Source organism: Elgaria multicarinata, chromosome 4, assembly GCF_023053635.1.
Source record: "Elgaria multicarinata webbii isolate HBS135686 ecotype San Diego chromosome 4, rElgMul1.1.pri, whole genome shotgun sequence".
NCBI classification, from domain to species: Eukaryota; Metazoa; Chordata; class Lepidosauria; order Squamata; family Anguidae; genus Elgaria; species Elgaria multicarinata.
The window spans coordinates 14,133,976-14,148,388 of record NC_086174.1 but is presented as its reverse complement, the minus strand read 5'-3'; the positions used below and the strand labels follow the sequence as shown (position 1 = coordinate 14,148,388).

Genomic DNA, 14,413 nt, shown 5'->3' with positions numbered 1-14,413 from the left:
AATACCATGGGCATGCATAACGCCTTGGTCTCACTTCTGAAGTTGCTCTTTGGACTTCAGCCATCAATCAAAAGAAATATACTCATGCATATATAGTTCCTTTCCACCTGCTGCTATTCACAATACTGCCAATTAGAAGAGATTCACCCAGCATCTACCTCATTCATAATGTTTCTCTTAGAGCCCTGCAGGAAGCAAGAAATCTCAGAAAGCACACCAATTTTGTGTTGCCACAGCAGCAGCAACAAGGACCAAAATAAAGGAGGAAGCTGTTTCCAAAACACAGTTGCTGGCAAGCATTGAAAATATGTCCTCCATGTGTTATGCTCTTGGAAAACAAGAGGGTGTGGAAGGGGGCGTGGGGAAGGGGGGGGGAGAGACCACCAGCAGGAAGAGGCTTTAGGCCTAGCCTGGTATCATTTAGGATTCATTTATCATGCATTTAGATGTTCATTCCACTCAGTGCCAAAGAATTAGTATTACAGTATATTTAAAATCAAGCTTTCAACATCAAGATTTTATAAAGTATGAAATCTAGCTAAAATCCCATTCATGTTCAGTCTAGCCTCCACCATTAAAAGGCCAGCTCTAACAGAAGGGTGTTGCAATGCTTCTGGAGAATGATTATACTTGGGCAACTTTCAACAGTTATAAAGCAGCCACCAAAAGGTTAAACTATACATCCTTGCAGCATGGGTCACAAGTAATGTACAAGTCAAGAAGAAGCCTGGACAATCTTTGTGGTCATAACAGGATATTTCTCTATAGTGATATCAGGTAGTCTTAAAAACATGCAGGGCCTAAATATTTTAGATTACACATTTTTAAAAAAGCATATTTTATCATGTTTAGAAGACAAATGGAAACCAGTGCCAATTCAGCTACATTATGCTACAGGTTGCCCATTCTTTTGAGACAGAAGCCACTATCTATAGTAGCTACAGTTTAATTGCTGAACAAGGAGTGATATCATGCTACAGTAGCCCAACTGCAAAACAACAGTGGCATGAAGGAGGATCAGCAGCCTGCAGACCAATGGAGTTGGTGAGAAGCACTTCTGGCCACTTATTGCCATGTTATGTTCAAAGCATAGAAACATCGAAGGGACAAAGGGAGGCCAAACTTTGTCAGTGATTCTAATCCTTCATGTCTCAAGGACCGACAATTGTCACTATCCCTTTAGGGGGAGAGCCATAACTTGGTGATTAGAACATATGCTTTGCATGAAAAGCTCCCAGGTTCAATTCCTGGCATCTCCAGGCAAGGCTGGGAAAGATCCCGGAGAGCGCTTGCCAGTCAGGGCAGACAATACTGAACTAAATGGACCAATAGTTGGTTTGGCACAAGGCAGCTTCCTTTATTCCTACTTCAATCTTTGCAGGATTTTAAATCAGCTCGTTCATTCAGCCTCCTGCTATGGCATGACACCCAAAAGCCAATGCAGAGGCATCTGGGGAAAAGAAAAGGGCCAGATGAAGAGGAATGTTATCAGCAGGTTACACATCTTACACCACAGGATGCCACAGGTCACAGCCGGTCATGGATATGCTCAGTAAACAGCTACTGTAACCTGCTGGGACCTTCTTCCTTGGCAGAGGGTGATGATTTAGGGCCATTCCATCAGTTCTGCTGGAAGGCCAGCTCCATCAGGCTTCACCTCTCCCTGAACTGTTTTTCAGCTAATTACTCGAATAATATTTAACTTTCAGAATCAGAGCCTGCTTTGGCCTTTCTCCTCTCCCCCCACCCCCCAATCTCTTTTTTCCTTCTGTGTAATTTATTTTAGATTGTATGCCTATGATTCAATACCTTCTGTTGCTCTCTAGACTGGGGTTGCTGACATTTCATGTCTATAACCCTTCTTCTACACGACACAACAAATACTGATCCAAGGAATCATTCCAAGAGAGTAAAGTGCTGTTTTTCCATCGGACTCAGTGAACTTCAAGTTGAGCTGAACACAAGCAATTGTATAAGGAAATTAAGAGCAAATTCTACACAACTACCTTAGGCCAAGATAGTTCCACTAGATGACATATTACAGATTCTTTGGCAGCAAAAGAACAACAAAAAACCACCCTTTGCCACTGGCACAACCACAACACCGCCTTTTAAAAACTGCATCACAATAATTTCCCTTAAGCATTACTGAAATACTCCACAATCTTCCATACAGTGTAAACTACTCTATGCTGCCACTTAGGGTTCTCGGGAGAACCATCGAAATGGTAAGGTGTACAGCTTCCAAATGCTAGAAATCTAGCCAAGTTCATTAGGCTCCTATAGTTTGACCTATAAAATCTGCAATCCAAGAACATGTCACAAGATAGGGATCTCTCTCTCTCTCTCTCTTAGTGCTGGTGTTTCTGTGAAAGATGTGCTTTCTTCAATACACTCAGTCAGGACTACAACCTGAAGAACTGGAGTACTTAAAATCGAGCTTACATTTGTATTGTCCAAGCAATTAGAGAGATAAACAGAAGCTTTTGGTAAGATACCCCATGCACCTTTTACCTCTATTATCTAGCTAGCAAAGAGATTTCCTATTTCTAGGAGGCTTGTAATAGTGTGTTCTAAGTAAATTCCTGCCAACTACTAATTGAAAATCGATAGGATTTTTATAAGGGGATGGACCATAGCTTAGTGATAGAGCAAATTCTTTACACACGTCCCAGACTCAATCCCTAACATCTTCAATTAAAAAGGATAAGATATGTGATGCAAAAGATCACTGAGTGAAACCTTGGACAGTCACTGTCTGTCAGAGCTGATAATATAGGGCTAGATGGACAAACTGACTGACCTGGTATAATGTAGCTTCCTAGGTCTTTGTACATTCAGCCCTTTTACTTTATTTCAGTTCAGAACTTCATCTTAACCCAATGTCAAACTGTATAGGAATCTCTTGTGATGAGCAGGGTTATGCTCAGGAGGTTTACATTTTGTTTCCTCTTTATTTTTTAAACATCTTTATTGAGAGTTTCCATGGATACAATATGTATTAAAAACAAGTTTGCTAACAGCAGTTACTGTGCATTTATTGTTTCTGATTTAGCTTCGGAACCTTATGATTGTTGCAAAACGTTATAGAAAGCTAAAGCTGTTACAAAATTAAAGATCTGTGCCCTTCTCATACAGCCTGTATATTATGTTCAATGAATGTGTTACAATTCACATATTAACTGTTTACAGGTGCAGGAAGGTTCATGACAGTATAGCTATCACTTATACTACCTTTTGGTTTTAATATAGCACATAACTGTAAGGCAGGCACAACTGCTAACCATCTGTCATGAGTAAGGCCGCTGCCAAAAGTCACCCACCTCTCATATCACAAAGAACAAGCTGGATGCAACATATCTAGTTTAAGAAAAAATGTGATAGCCTTATGGAAAGCCTGTGAAATATACAGCTGAGAGAGTACAGTAAAGGATAAAACTAACCCACACTGCTGGAGTAGGGAGAGAGAGGAGCAGAGCTACTAAACAAGAAAGTTTAAAAGTATACACAACCAACAGAGCTGAATTAAAGGCATACTGTTGTTAATATCTCAATCATGCTTGGAAGCTTCAAAATACAATCCTTTCAAACTTGTAGGTTCAACTTACCTGCAGCATACTGACAATCTCAACTTTGTTAAAGAAAATGAAAGAAGTGAGGGTAGAAAGAAAATTCTCTTCAAAAACAGATGGCGTTGGCAAGATGATGTCCTGAATGTACTGTACCCTGTAAGTCTGATGAATCTTTTGCCTAAGTTCAGAGTCTGTTATGGGTATGACCTCTTTAAATTTTGCTGTTTTGGTCAAGAATTCCCTGTGCCGTTTTGGCTGAGCTAATGCAGGGTCATACTCAAGGCATCCCACAACATCCATAATGCACTCGTCTGAAAACATCACCTCAAAAAGAGTTGCTTTATTGAGGAACAAAATTCCTCGAATAATTTCATACAAATGATGTAAGCCTTCAGTATTTTCTAGGTTCTCACAGAGCTGGAAAAGCTGCAATAATTTTTTAATATAGCCTTCATTTTCCAAAGCCAAGGCTAATTTTTCTCTACGGATGGGTGATGAGAGAACTGAGGTAACTAGGTCTGCGATCTCTTCGAGTTTGTTGAGTTCACAAGTAGGGAGATCAATCAAATGACTTGTTTCAGGCATTTCCTCAAAACGCTCTTCTTCAGATTCGTCAATGAGGTCCTGCGTGACTTCCACAGATGGGTCTTTACCTTGAACCTAAAAATGGAAACATGAACAGTTGCTGACTCATGTGACAGTGGGTGGCAAAGAAGAGAAAGAAATACCAAAGTCAATCATTTCATCACGATTTACATAAATCATGTCATGTTCATAGGCTTCGGATTTCTGCTAATTGACCAGAAATAAAACGGGACTGGCGGGCTGCACCAAACTCAGGTTGTGCTCTCATGGCAAATGTTGATACTGTGTAACGAGAAGGGAGGACTTTCCTATGGCTCATCAGAGCTATGCATGCGATGAACTGCTCCGAAATGACTCACTGGCAAAGGGCCAATGATACAATTCACATCCCAACCAGTCGCGATCACACAGGAGAGTCACATGGATGTTGTGGTGGCTGTAATTCCAGACACAGGAGGACTCCATTATGAGGCAAAGCAACCCATATAACTAGTTTAAAGCTGAGACTTAGGAATTAGGTGAAACTGATTATACATTTTATTTCTAAATAAGGCACATTACAGCCAGTATACAAGGGGGTGTCTATATCTCTGCTGATTCTTGCGCAAGCGGCCCACACTACTTGCGCAACGGAGATTCAGTGCATCTCCGCCATGCTACTTCCTTTCAGAAATGAGCATTTTTTTCTTGTTTCCTCTAGGAAGCTTTAAATTTCCCTTGCGTAAGTGGTGGGTCCCGCTTTGCACTGGAATTGGCAGGACTCACCACCTGCGGAAGGAAATTGGTGGGTGCATAAGCACCCTGTTGAATACTGCCTCAAATTTCCAAGGATGCTTTACACATATTTCTAAGGTGCACAAAGCATTTTATGGCTAGAAGAGTCGTTCATGCATATAGTATGTATGAACATAACAGCGGGTTTTCAACTGCATATTATTTCACAGATAGAAGTGTCATGGAACTTAGCTTGAGTTTGGCTCTATATGTATGTGGTGCTCAGAGATATGAACACCCAGGGGGAAAAAGACTCCATTCCCTCCCCAGCCACCCCCAAGACAATTCTGCTACATACAAAAATCAAGATGCAACTTTGGCCAGCAATATGTTATTCCAAAAGAGTCTGATCCATTTTAAAATGTGGTAAGAGCTTTAAAATGTTAACCTTACCTGACAAATTTTTTCCCAGATCTCATCACAGCCAGCTTTTTCTTGAAAACTCAGGGCTAAATCATAATTCTCTGCCTCTGACCAAACAATCAAAGTATCCTATTTCAGAATGAAAGACTATACTTATTATTTGATTCCAACATACAAGAAGAACAGTGAAATACATTTAGGAATATATATCCAAAGCAAATGGTGTTGTGTTGAGCTTGACCAAAAAGGAGACTAAAAAAAGCATAATTAACTTTTTAGAGGAACAGCTCTCCTCATGCCTTTTGTTCCATGACTATCCAGCCAAACTTTTAATTAACAATATTAACTTTCCAATTTACTATATCTTGAGAAGGACATTAAACAGACACAATATATATAATCTTGAGAAAACATTTTATGAAGAGACTAGCTGTGTATTTAGGATTATATCCAAGGCATGTATAGAAGTTTACACTACACATCTATCATGAAAAATGATTTTATCTTCACTTTCATAACCACATGAGGTAAGTGATTAATATTCCTATTTTATAGAAAGAGAACTGCAAAAAAGATAGGGAACTGCAAAGTCCCCAACAAAAAGAACTACTTATTATGACAGTATGAATGTCTGTCATGATACAGAAGCAATTTTGCATTACCGTATTTGTGAAGAGTTCTATTATAGTGTATAGCCTTCAGCATAAGATGTCACACACAACAACCGTAATGAACAAATTCCAAGATGGTTCAGGAAGATATATTTAAACAAACAGTAAATAGAAAGCCACTTCACCTCCTTTGGTCCTGCTCTATTTCATAGAAACAAGTTATCCAACATACAGAGTTGTTTACCACGTTCATTAGGATCCAACAGGAATTGAAAGGCTTGCATGATATACTGCTTAACTAATTTCCGACACATATCTTTTTCAACACATACAACTGATGGGTAGCATGCAATCGTGGTGTTCCGCCAGTGAAAGGGAAACCGCTGGTGGAACGAATCCCCCCTTCCCCTCTGCAGCTCCCCAAATCTGCGCCTGAAGGCTGGGGAAACCTCCAGAGCAGAATTCAGGGGTGTTTGTGGGTGCTGCAAGGGGGAAGGAAGAAAGGAAAATTCTAGTTGTGAGCAGACTGATTTTATTTATTTATTATTGCATTTATATCTCGCCTTTTTTCATTCACGGAACCAAGGCGGCGTACATAGTCCTCCCTCCTCTCCATTTTATCCTCACAACAACAACCCTGTGAGGTAGGTTGGGCTGGGAGTCTCTGACTGGCCCAAAGTCACCCAATGGGTTTCCATGGTCGAGTGGGGATTAGAACCTGGATATCCCGACTCCCATCCAACACTTTAGCCACTATGCCACATTGATTTCCACCCATGTGACAACTGGATCCAACCTGATGTCTTTAGTATGAGAAAGCAATACTAAAGAGAAAGAACATTAACTGCCCTCTCAATGGAACAGCAATTATACAGTTATGGTAGAAGCACCTTAATGGATGGGGTAACAGTACACCATTTTAATTTTTATGGAGAGAGTCACAAGTTCAAGTATTTTCTTGCAATCAGAACAGGGACAGGTCAAAAGAGCTATAGCACACTTCCAAGAACGTAGCACATTTCCAAGAGAATAGCACAGTGACACTAATCCACATTAGTAATTGCCACAATGCTCAAGAAAAATAATTCTGGAATAACACACAAAGGAATTTAAGAACGGTCCTATAAAAATGCATTTTAAAACATGGAAAAATATTTATCTTCTATAACTTTTATGGCATTAACAAAAGCTTGGGTAGCAAACATTGTATCAATAAACAATCTTATTTAATTTATTTGTTACATTTCTATATTGCCCAGTAGCAGACGCTTTCCACATTACTGAAAACAGAAACAGGAGGATGGGATATCTCCTTAATTGGGGTGGGCAACCTGCAGTCCTCAGCCTAATTTTAAAAATCCTCTGCATGCAATCAGTTCAAACATCTTGCAAGGGCAATCTGTGCCTTCTCTGGCAGCCCACTGGGCAGGAAGGAAGAGGAAGAGAGAAATGAAGGGAGGGGGTGTCAGAGACGAAGAGAGATGGAGTGGGAGTGGGAGAGAGAGAGAGAGAGAAAGAGAGGGGGCCCCACCCCCGTTTGGCCCTGGTCCTGCCCACTGCCAACATGTAGCCCCTGACAGAACACCCAGCAAGGGAGTTCAGCTCTTGACAGAAAAAAAGGCTGCTTAAGAAGATCAACGCACCGCAAACACTGGCAGCAAAGCAAAAACCTTTGCATGTACTTGAAGAGTACTTGTACTTTCCCTAGTTTTCATAAAAATAAAAGCAAAACAAACATTTACATTCAGTTAACAATGCAATTGCTTTTATTACTTCAGAAAATACATTTTACACACATTTTAAAAGGCCAACATTTAAATAATTGCTGTTAACGTTTGAACTGACAAAACTTTTGCACAGCTATTTTGTATAAAGAACTGTGTAACCATTGATTATATTAGGTGATGCATCTAAAAATCCCATTTCTGATTACTTGGATTTAAGAGGTTAAGACCCTTTTCTAAAATACTGCATAAACAAAATATTGCCAATGTTCCTAAGATACTTCCCCCCCCCCAATTCCTGGGGATATCACCGGTGTGAGGGCTACATTTGCTCTTTCCCTGAGAATCAGGCCTCCTTCTATCTGCTGGGGCCCATCTTCGGTCACACTAGAATATGATGGCATGTTGGGAACTGGCCTTCAGGTAGACACATATAGCAAAAGAATAGGGCTGCTGCTTCCCCCCATTTTATTAGGAATGCTTCTAGTATTTAAACACATGCAGAGACAATTAGGATATTATTATTATTATTATTATTATTTATTTATTTATATAGCACCATCAATGTACATGGTGCTGTACAGAGTAAAACAGTATAGCAGCATCACTGTAATTGCATCATGTAAACCAGCCTCATATATGCTACTGAAAAAGGGTAGTGGCTTCTTAGTACAGTAAATAATAATCCATAAATGTTCTGTCCAGAGCTAATTATTCTTGGTCACTGTTAAGATGTCAATACCAGAGTTCAAATATATACACCTAACACTGAGAAAGATAACAAGTGAATGCAACCTGGTATTTTTGAGTTTGTGCTCAAGCCTTGCTAAACCTATTTATAGACAAGATTTACTTATTTCAGCCCTGATCCTCCGTTCTGTTCCATGCAAGACAGTTCTCTGTGCCAGCAGAGTTCTAATGAAGCCACTGGAATTCCCCTAAGGCATAGAAGCCTTCCTATGGATCCAACTACAGAACTGGAACCCATGATTCAGTTCCACAATTGGATCTAACTATAGAACCGGAACCTATGTCTTCAGAAATTGTTTTCTGTAACATAAAATTAATCTCATTGACAGATATGGCTTTTAAATCCTTAGCTACATATTTTATTTTGGAACTCCCCATATATATATGCAAAATCTCGTTCTTTCAGCTTCCTGAAGACCAAAGGAGAGTACACTTAATTTTCTAAAATTCAGAGACCAATTAAGTCTCTTAATTTTAAGAGTAATTAAGAGACTAGCCAGTTTGAAAGACATCTTCTCTTAAACTTACCCATTGAGAGACTGATCTAGTGGTGCTAACAGTGCTTAGATGATAGACTATGTCTCCACAGAGAGGCATCAACATGAAAGGGGACCATTTTTGATACCCCACTTAAACAGCACAACATACTTTCTATCCCTAAACTGTTCGCTCTTGAGAATATTACTCACAAAGTAAGACTTACTTACCTGCCATTTCGAAGTTGCCTCCATCCACCAAAGACAAGATAACTATTTCAACGCTAGGAAAGGACTCTGTGGATGGGTTTGGATGATCTTTCCTGGCTTCATAAACCATGGTCTATGAAGACGTGCAAGACCACTGGGACTGAGCACTTTCCCTTTAGTCCCTCCACTCACACACTGACTGGGTGACCCCTACAACAAGTTGAGCACCTTGTTGGGTTCAGGCAACATGGTAACCCACGGCACGGCAAGGGTAATTAGAGAAATGGTGCACATGCAAGTGGCACAAGGAAAAAAGCTGCCGTGCTTCTTTTCCCCGCTGATTGTCCAAACCCAGTCACTGGCTTTGGTGCTTGATTCTTAGTTTGTATTAAGCCAGAGTACCCTGTTTGAAGCAGGGAACACTACTTTAATCTTACTTAACTAGCAGGAATAATAAGCCAAGATCTGATCATGGTTTATGAAGCTTGGAAAGACAGTGCCCTGCAGCTGTAGCTTCCGTGAAGCAAGAGAGCATAATCAGTAAGAGTCTGCAAAGAATTATACAAACTCAAAAGAGAAGACGACCCTGGATATTTCCCCGGCCTGAACACTATACTCAATTTGCCATAAGGGAGAAAACTTATTTGTAGGGCTGACAATGGGTTCCATCAAGCATTCTAACACTGTAGAGCAAACTAAGAGAAACCTGTGACCTAGTCCCCTTCTTTTCTGTCATAAGAAAGTAATGGAAGACTGCAGTCACAACCAAGCAAACTCTGGATTTCCTATCCTGTTTTGTATCCACTAGTCATGTGAATGAAAGCGAATGAAAGGCTGGCTTTGGAAGGTAAAAGACCAAGACCATCATAACTACATTTTCTAAACTGCTCTGAAATTCTGGTAAAGGATCTAAGAATACAAAAAAAAATGACTGTGATGAAAAGAGCATAATAAACAGAAAGGATAAAGTAGAAATATTAAGTCAGGCCTGCACAAGTTGTGACCCACCACATCGGATGCAGATCATCAGCTATGCACTGTAGCCTGCTAGGCGCTTGTCAGCCCTTGTTTTTGCAGTCCCGGTCAGGCAGCAAAATCTGAAGTTTTATCAAGCTCCAGGTGGGCTGCAATACATGGCTGGAGAGCTGCATCCAGCTTGGAGGGTAACAAGCGGTGCAGGCCTGCATTAAGTAAACAATAGACACATTAAAAAATATTTAACACAGAACATCAATGTTAAGTTTTTGATATAAAGCAAAACACACACTAATCTTTTCAGAACTGGAAGAAAGCTAATGACAAATTATGTCATCCCTTTATTTCAGAAGTTCTGCTGTTGAGAAGTAGGAACACTCAGGCCATATCAGATTGGCTAACTTGATCAAGTGCAGGGGTGGGCAACTTATGGACCTCCCCTTGTTTTGGTCTACAACTCCCATGATTCCTCACCATTAGCTATGTTGGCTAGGACTGATGGGAGTTGTAGACCAAAACATCTGGAGGGCTGCAAGTTTCCACCCCTGGTCTAGTAGCATGCGAGATTTATATATCACAGGCTAGTTAACTCCTCCTAAAATCAAAGCTGATATCATACCATATCCAGCAGAGAGTCTTTCTCCCAATCAAACAATACTAGGAGAATCAAGACTGAATTTTCATTATCTTTTTTCTCCAAACACCTCATACACATACACCTCATTTTATATCAAAATCTAATAGCAGATCCATTCACAATTCTTAATATGCCCCGAAAGAAATGTTCAGACTGGTTAATTCATTTTGCCACTTCTGTGAAAAATGGCGATTTTTTTGGTTACAACAGCAACACAATAGAAACATTCAGCAAAAACAAAACTAGTACATGCCTGCTGTTTTTGATATGCAGTGTTTGGATTTATCTTCGATTCCAACAACAGTGAACCTGAAAGGATAACAAGGATTATAGTTAGGAACCTAAAAAAAATATATCTCTCAACCACCGTTATAAAATCTAAACATGTCTGTAGTCAGATCTATTTTAAAACACCAACTTTTATTCTAAAATGTTCATACAAGCAATGATCGTAACAAAATTAAAAAGTTCACCCACTTTTAAATATATTTCTGCAAGCCCCTTCCCAAATCTGACATTTTGGGACCATCTAAAAAAAAGCAAATCTCAGTGTGCCATATATGTTTAATTCCCCATGCTATTATGGTTGGTTGACTAATAAAAGTTGATTGATTGAATTTATCCATGCAAGAGCATTGTATTCTTATCTTCTTTTGGTAGCTAGCATACATTTATGTTGTGGTATATTCAGAACACTAAACTCCATAACCCTAAAACTCTGTATTATGTGCGTGTCCAAGTAGTCGTGTATCATGGCAACCGCTCTCGAGTAATCTTTTCCAGCCCTGACAAGGTTTATTTAGAACATTAACACCTGTTCGTTAGTAACGTTGCCAATATACTTTCTTCTTCTAAAAACAGCTTTCGTGATCCTTAAAAAAAATGATGCTGTCACAGTAAGGGTTTAAACCTTAGTTTAAAAAATTGCAACAGGAAAACCTGCTTTTTTTTAAAGAGCCTTTTACATCACAACATAAAACACGATGCATACAAGTAATTTCTTCTTCTCTCTTTTTACTCCCAAGAGAATACAAATGTTCAGTTGCTAGGGTACATTTTAAGGCAGCGTTTTGATTATTTGGTTCTCAAATCACTTTTTGCAATAAAGGTGTTGAGTTCAGAACAAGAAGATAACTTAAAGTCGAATTAGTACACAAAACTTTAAGAGCCAATATTCTATGTTCCATTAACATAAATCAGAATAGGGGATCTGGTAGCCTGAAGCAAGAGTGAGAGTAGTCTCTTCTCCATACTATACACCAGCTCCTCACGAGAAAAATTAATGAGGAGTCTTGTGGCATCTTAAAGACAAATTATAATAAATATGCTAGTTTTTAAGGTGCTACAAGACTCATAGTCTGTTGCAGTAAAACAACAAATAACACTACACCTCTGAAAATAAGAGAAAGTGTTTAGTTTTGTTCAGGAAAACGGTAAGATGCGGGAAAATGAACGTCTCTGAAGAAAACTACTGAATTGAAAGCAGAATGCATCAAGTCTGGAGTGCCTTTGAACGGTTTCTCCCCTTGGAATAAGCTTCAGAGTAAAGCTTTCTAGAAGTGCAGGGATCAAGGTGGAATTCTCAAGGGAAATTCATGTCTGAACAAGATGGAAGTGAAAAAGCTAGTGGTATCTGACAAGGATCTCCCAGTGGAAGGGGGTGGGGGGAAAGAGTATAGTTCTGTAGTATTAAGGCAAGCATGTAAATAGTCACTGACCTGGTCATCTATGGTGAGTAAGAATCACCTGCAGGTGACCAAATACAGAAGCTTTCCAAAAGTTGGTGTTCTCTCCCTTCGCCTTTAAGTCTTCTTAAGCCACAAAACAACTAACACTGATTTACACGTTGGCAAGCGGGTTAGTAGTAACTTTTGTAGTTTTAGGGGGAATCAGTTGCAGCACTTTGGCACGGGGCAACTATGAAAAACAGAACTGGGGGAACGGGGTGACCCCCGACATAGTGCCTTGTGGGGGGTTGGGGGAATGGGTTGAAGCAGCAGCGCACGCGAGTCTTGGGGGCCGGGGTGGGCTTGCGAGGGGAAAAGAAAGGAAGAAGCACGAATAACTTTGCCCTGAGACCTTATTCTGGGTAGCGATAGAGAACGAGCATAGGTGTTATGTGCGCGCGTGAGAGGAAAGAGGCGTTCGGAGCCACCGTTTTGGAAGCCTGCCCACCCCGCACCCCCACCCCAAAAGCCATCAGCGCGGGGTGGGACTGGCGTTGGGGGCCCGGGTGTCTACCGTGGATGGAGGAGGTTGGGGGAGACCCCACGGGCTTGAGGTCCTTTCCCTTTCCGCCTCTCTATTGTCCCAGACAGCCCAGCCGCCGCCGCCGCGCCCCATTCTTCCTCCCCCCTCGCCCTCCTCACCGTCCGACTCGGCCCGCACGAGCAGCGACATCCCCTTGAGCCGCTCCACGTAGGTGGACGAGACGTGCCCGGTGCCCCTGTCGTCCCATTGCCGCTCCTCGTTGAGCGTGTAGACCTTCACCCGCCGCCGGGTGTCCGACATGGTGGGGGCCCGGCCGGATCGGAAGGGCGAGGGGAACGGCCAAGGGGCGTCGCTCAGGAGGCCTTTAACTCGCCGCTTTTCATGGCGCCCGGGCCACCCGCCGCCACCGCCGCCACCGCCGCCGCCTTTCCTCCACCTCAGCGGTACCGACAAACAGCAACAGCAGCAGCAACTACCACCGCGGCGCGGCCGCCATCTTGTAATCCGACTCCTGTCCCGTCCCTGCCTTTCTCTTCCTCTCAGAGCCGGGGAGGGAGGGGGACGGAAGGCCTGCACGGGCTCCACTAGCAGGGGCTACGGCGGCCGAGAAGCGGAAGACGACGAGGAGAAAGGGAGACCGTCAGATCGCGCAGGAGAAGGGAGGGGCCGGCCGGGGGAGGCGCCTGCGCACTGCGTGCCCTCCTGCTGAACGCGGGAAGGCGGCGTTCCTCAGGCCGCCCTTGGCCTTGCTGACAGGAACTGTAGCCACACGCGCGGGCTGTTTTCTGAAGTGATACCTCACGTTTTGGAAGAGGCGATTATGAAACTCCTTCGCCCTCGCCACGGACAAAGAAATCTATTTTTTAATGCGTCGATTTAGGGCGCTATCCTAAGGAGGTTTACACAGAAAAAAGCCCTACAACTCATGCTGGGAGTTGTAGGACTTTTTTTTCTGGGTAAACCTCCATAGGACAGCGCCTTTAAAGTATTCCCAGACAAAATCCCTCACAAGGCAATTGGCAAAACAAAGGCTGAGTTCGGACGAAATACTAATCAACTGGCTGAGGGGGTGTTAGGAACAGAATGGGAAACAACAGTTGAACAGCATGTTGTCCAAACTCAGCCAAAATCTCATACAATGGGCCTGGTTCAGACAACATGCTAAGCCATGGTTAGGCTGCTAACCCTTTTTGAGCGTGTTTAAACTGTGCTTATGTAGCCACCATGGTTAGGAATAGTTCACACGTCATACTAAGCCATAAAGTTTGACCCAAATGCTTCACCGCCGTGCGTTAGCGTGTTGTCTGAACAGGTCAGAGTTTAACCTTAAAGAAGGGAAGTTGTAGGGCTCAATGTTACAGAATCTGAAGTCCTGCACCCAGTTGTAGAGGGAGGACCTGTCTGGCTATGTTAGTCAGGAATAACGGGCAGGGAGGGTAGAAAGAGAGAAAAACCCGAAAGCAAACTATAAAATAGTTCTGGAGAAGACTAGGGTGGCCACTCACAAATTGTAAATAAAAAAAGG

General features: G+C 41.9%; 1 protein-coding gene across 3 annotated transcripts in view; it reads right to left on the bottom strand.

Moving 5' to 3' along the window:
• The window catches only part of PPP4R3B (protein phosphatase 4 regulatory subunit 3B), a 44,255-nt gene extending 30,818 nt beyond the window's left edge, over positions 1-13,437 (bottom strand). For 2 of the 3 annotated variants that reach the window (XM_063123799.1, XM_063123800.1), the window contains exons 1-4: positions 13,047-13,437; positions 10,931-10,986; positions 5,325-5,423; positions 3,609-4,232 (exon numbers count right to left, since the gene is read on the bottom strand). In XM_063123799.1, the coding sequence (XP_062979869.1) occupies positions 3,609-4,232; positions 5,325-5,423; positions 10,931-10,986; positions 13,047-13,188 (921 nt within the window). In that variant the 5' untranslated portion in view covers positions 13,189-13,437. Of the gene's footprint in view, positions 1-3,608; positions 4,233-5,324; positions 5,424-10,073; positions 10,245-10,930; positions 10,987-13,046 lie in introns of those variants that run through there. The other variant, XM_063123801.1, reaches the window with a different exon arrangement.
• Between the last annotated feature and the right edge of the window lie 976 nt (positions 13,438-14,413).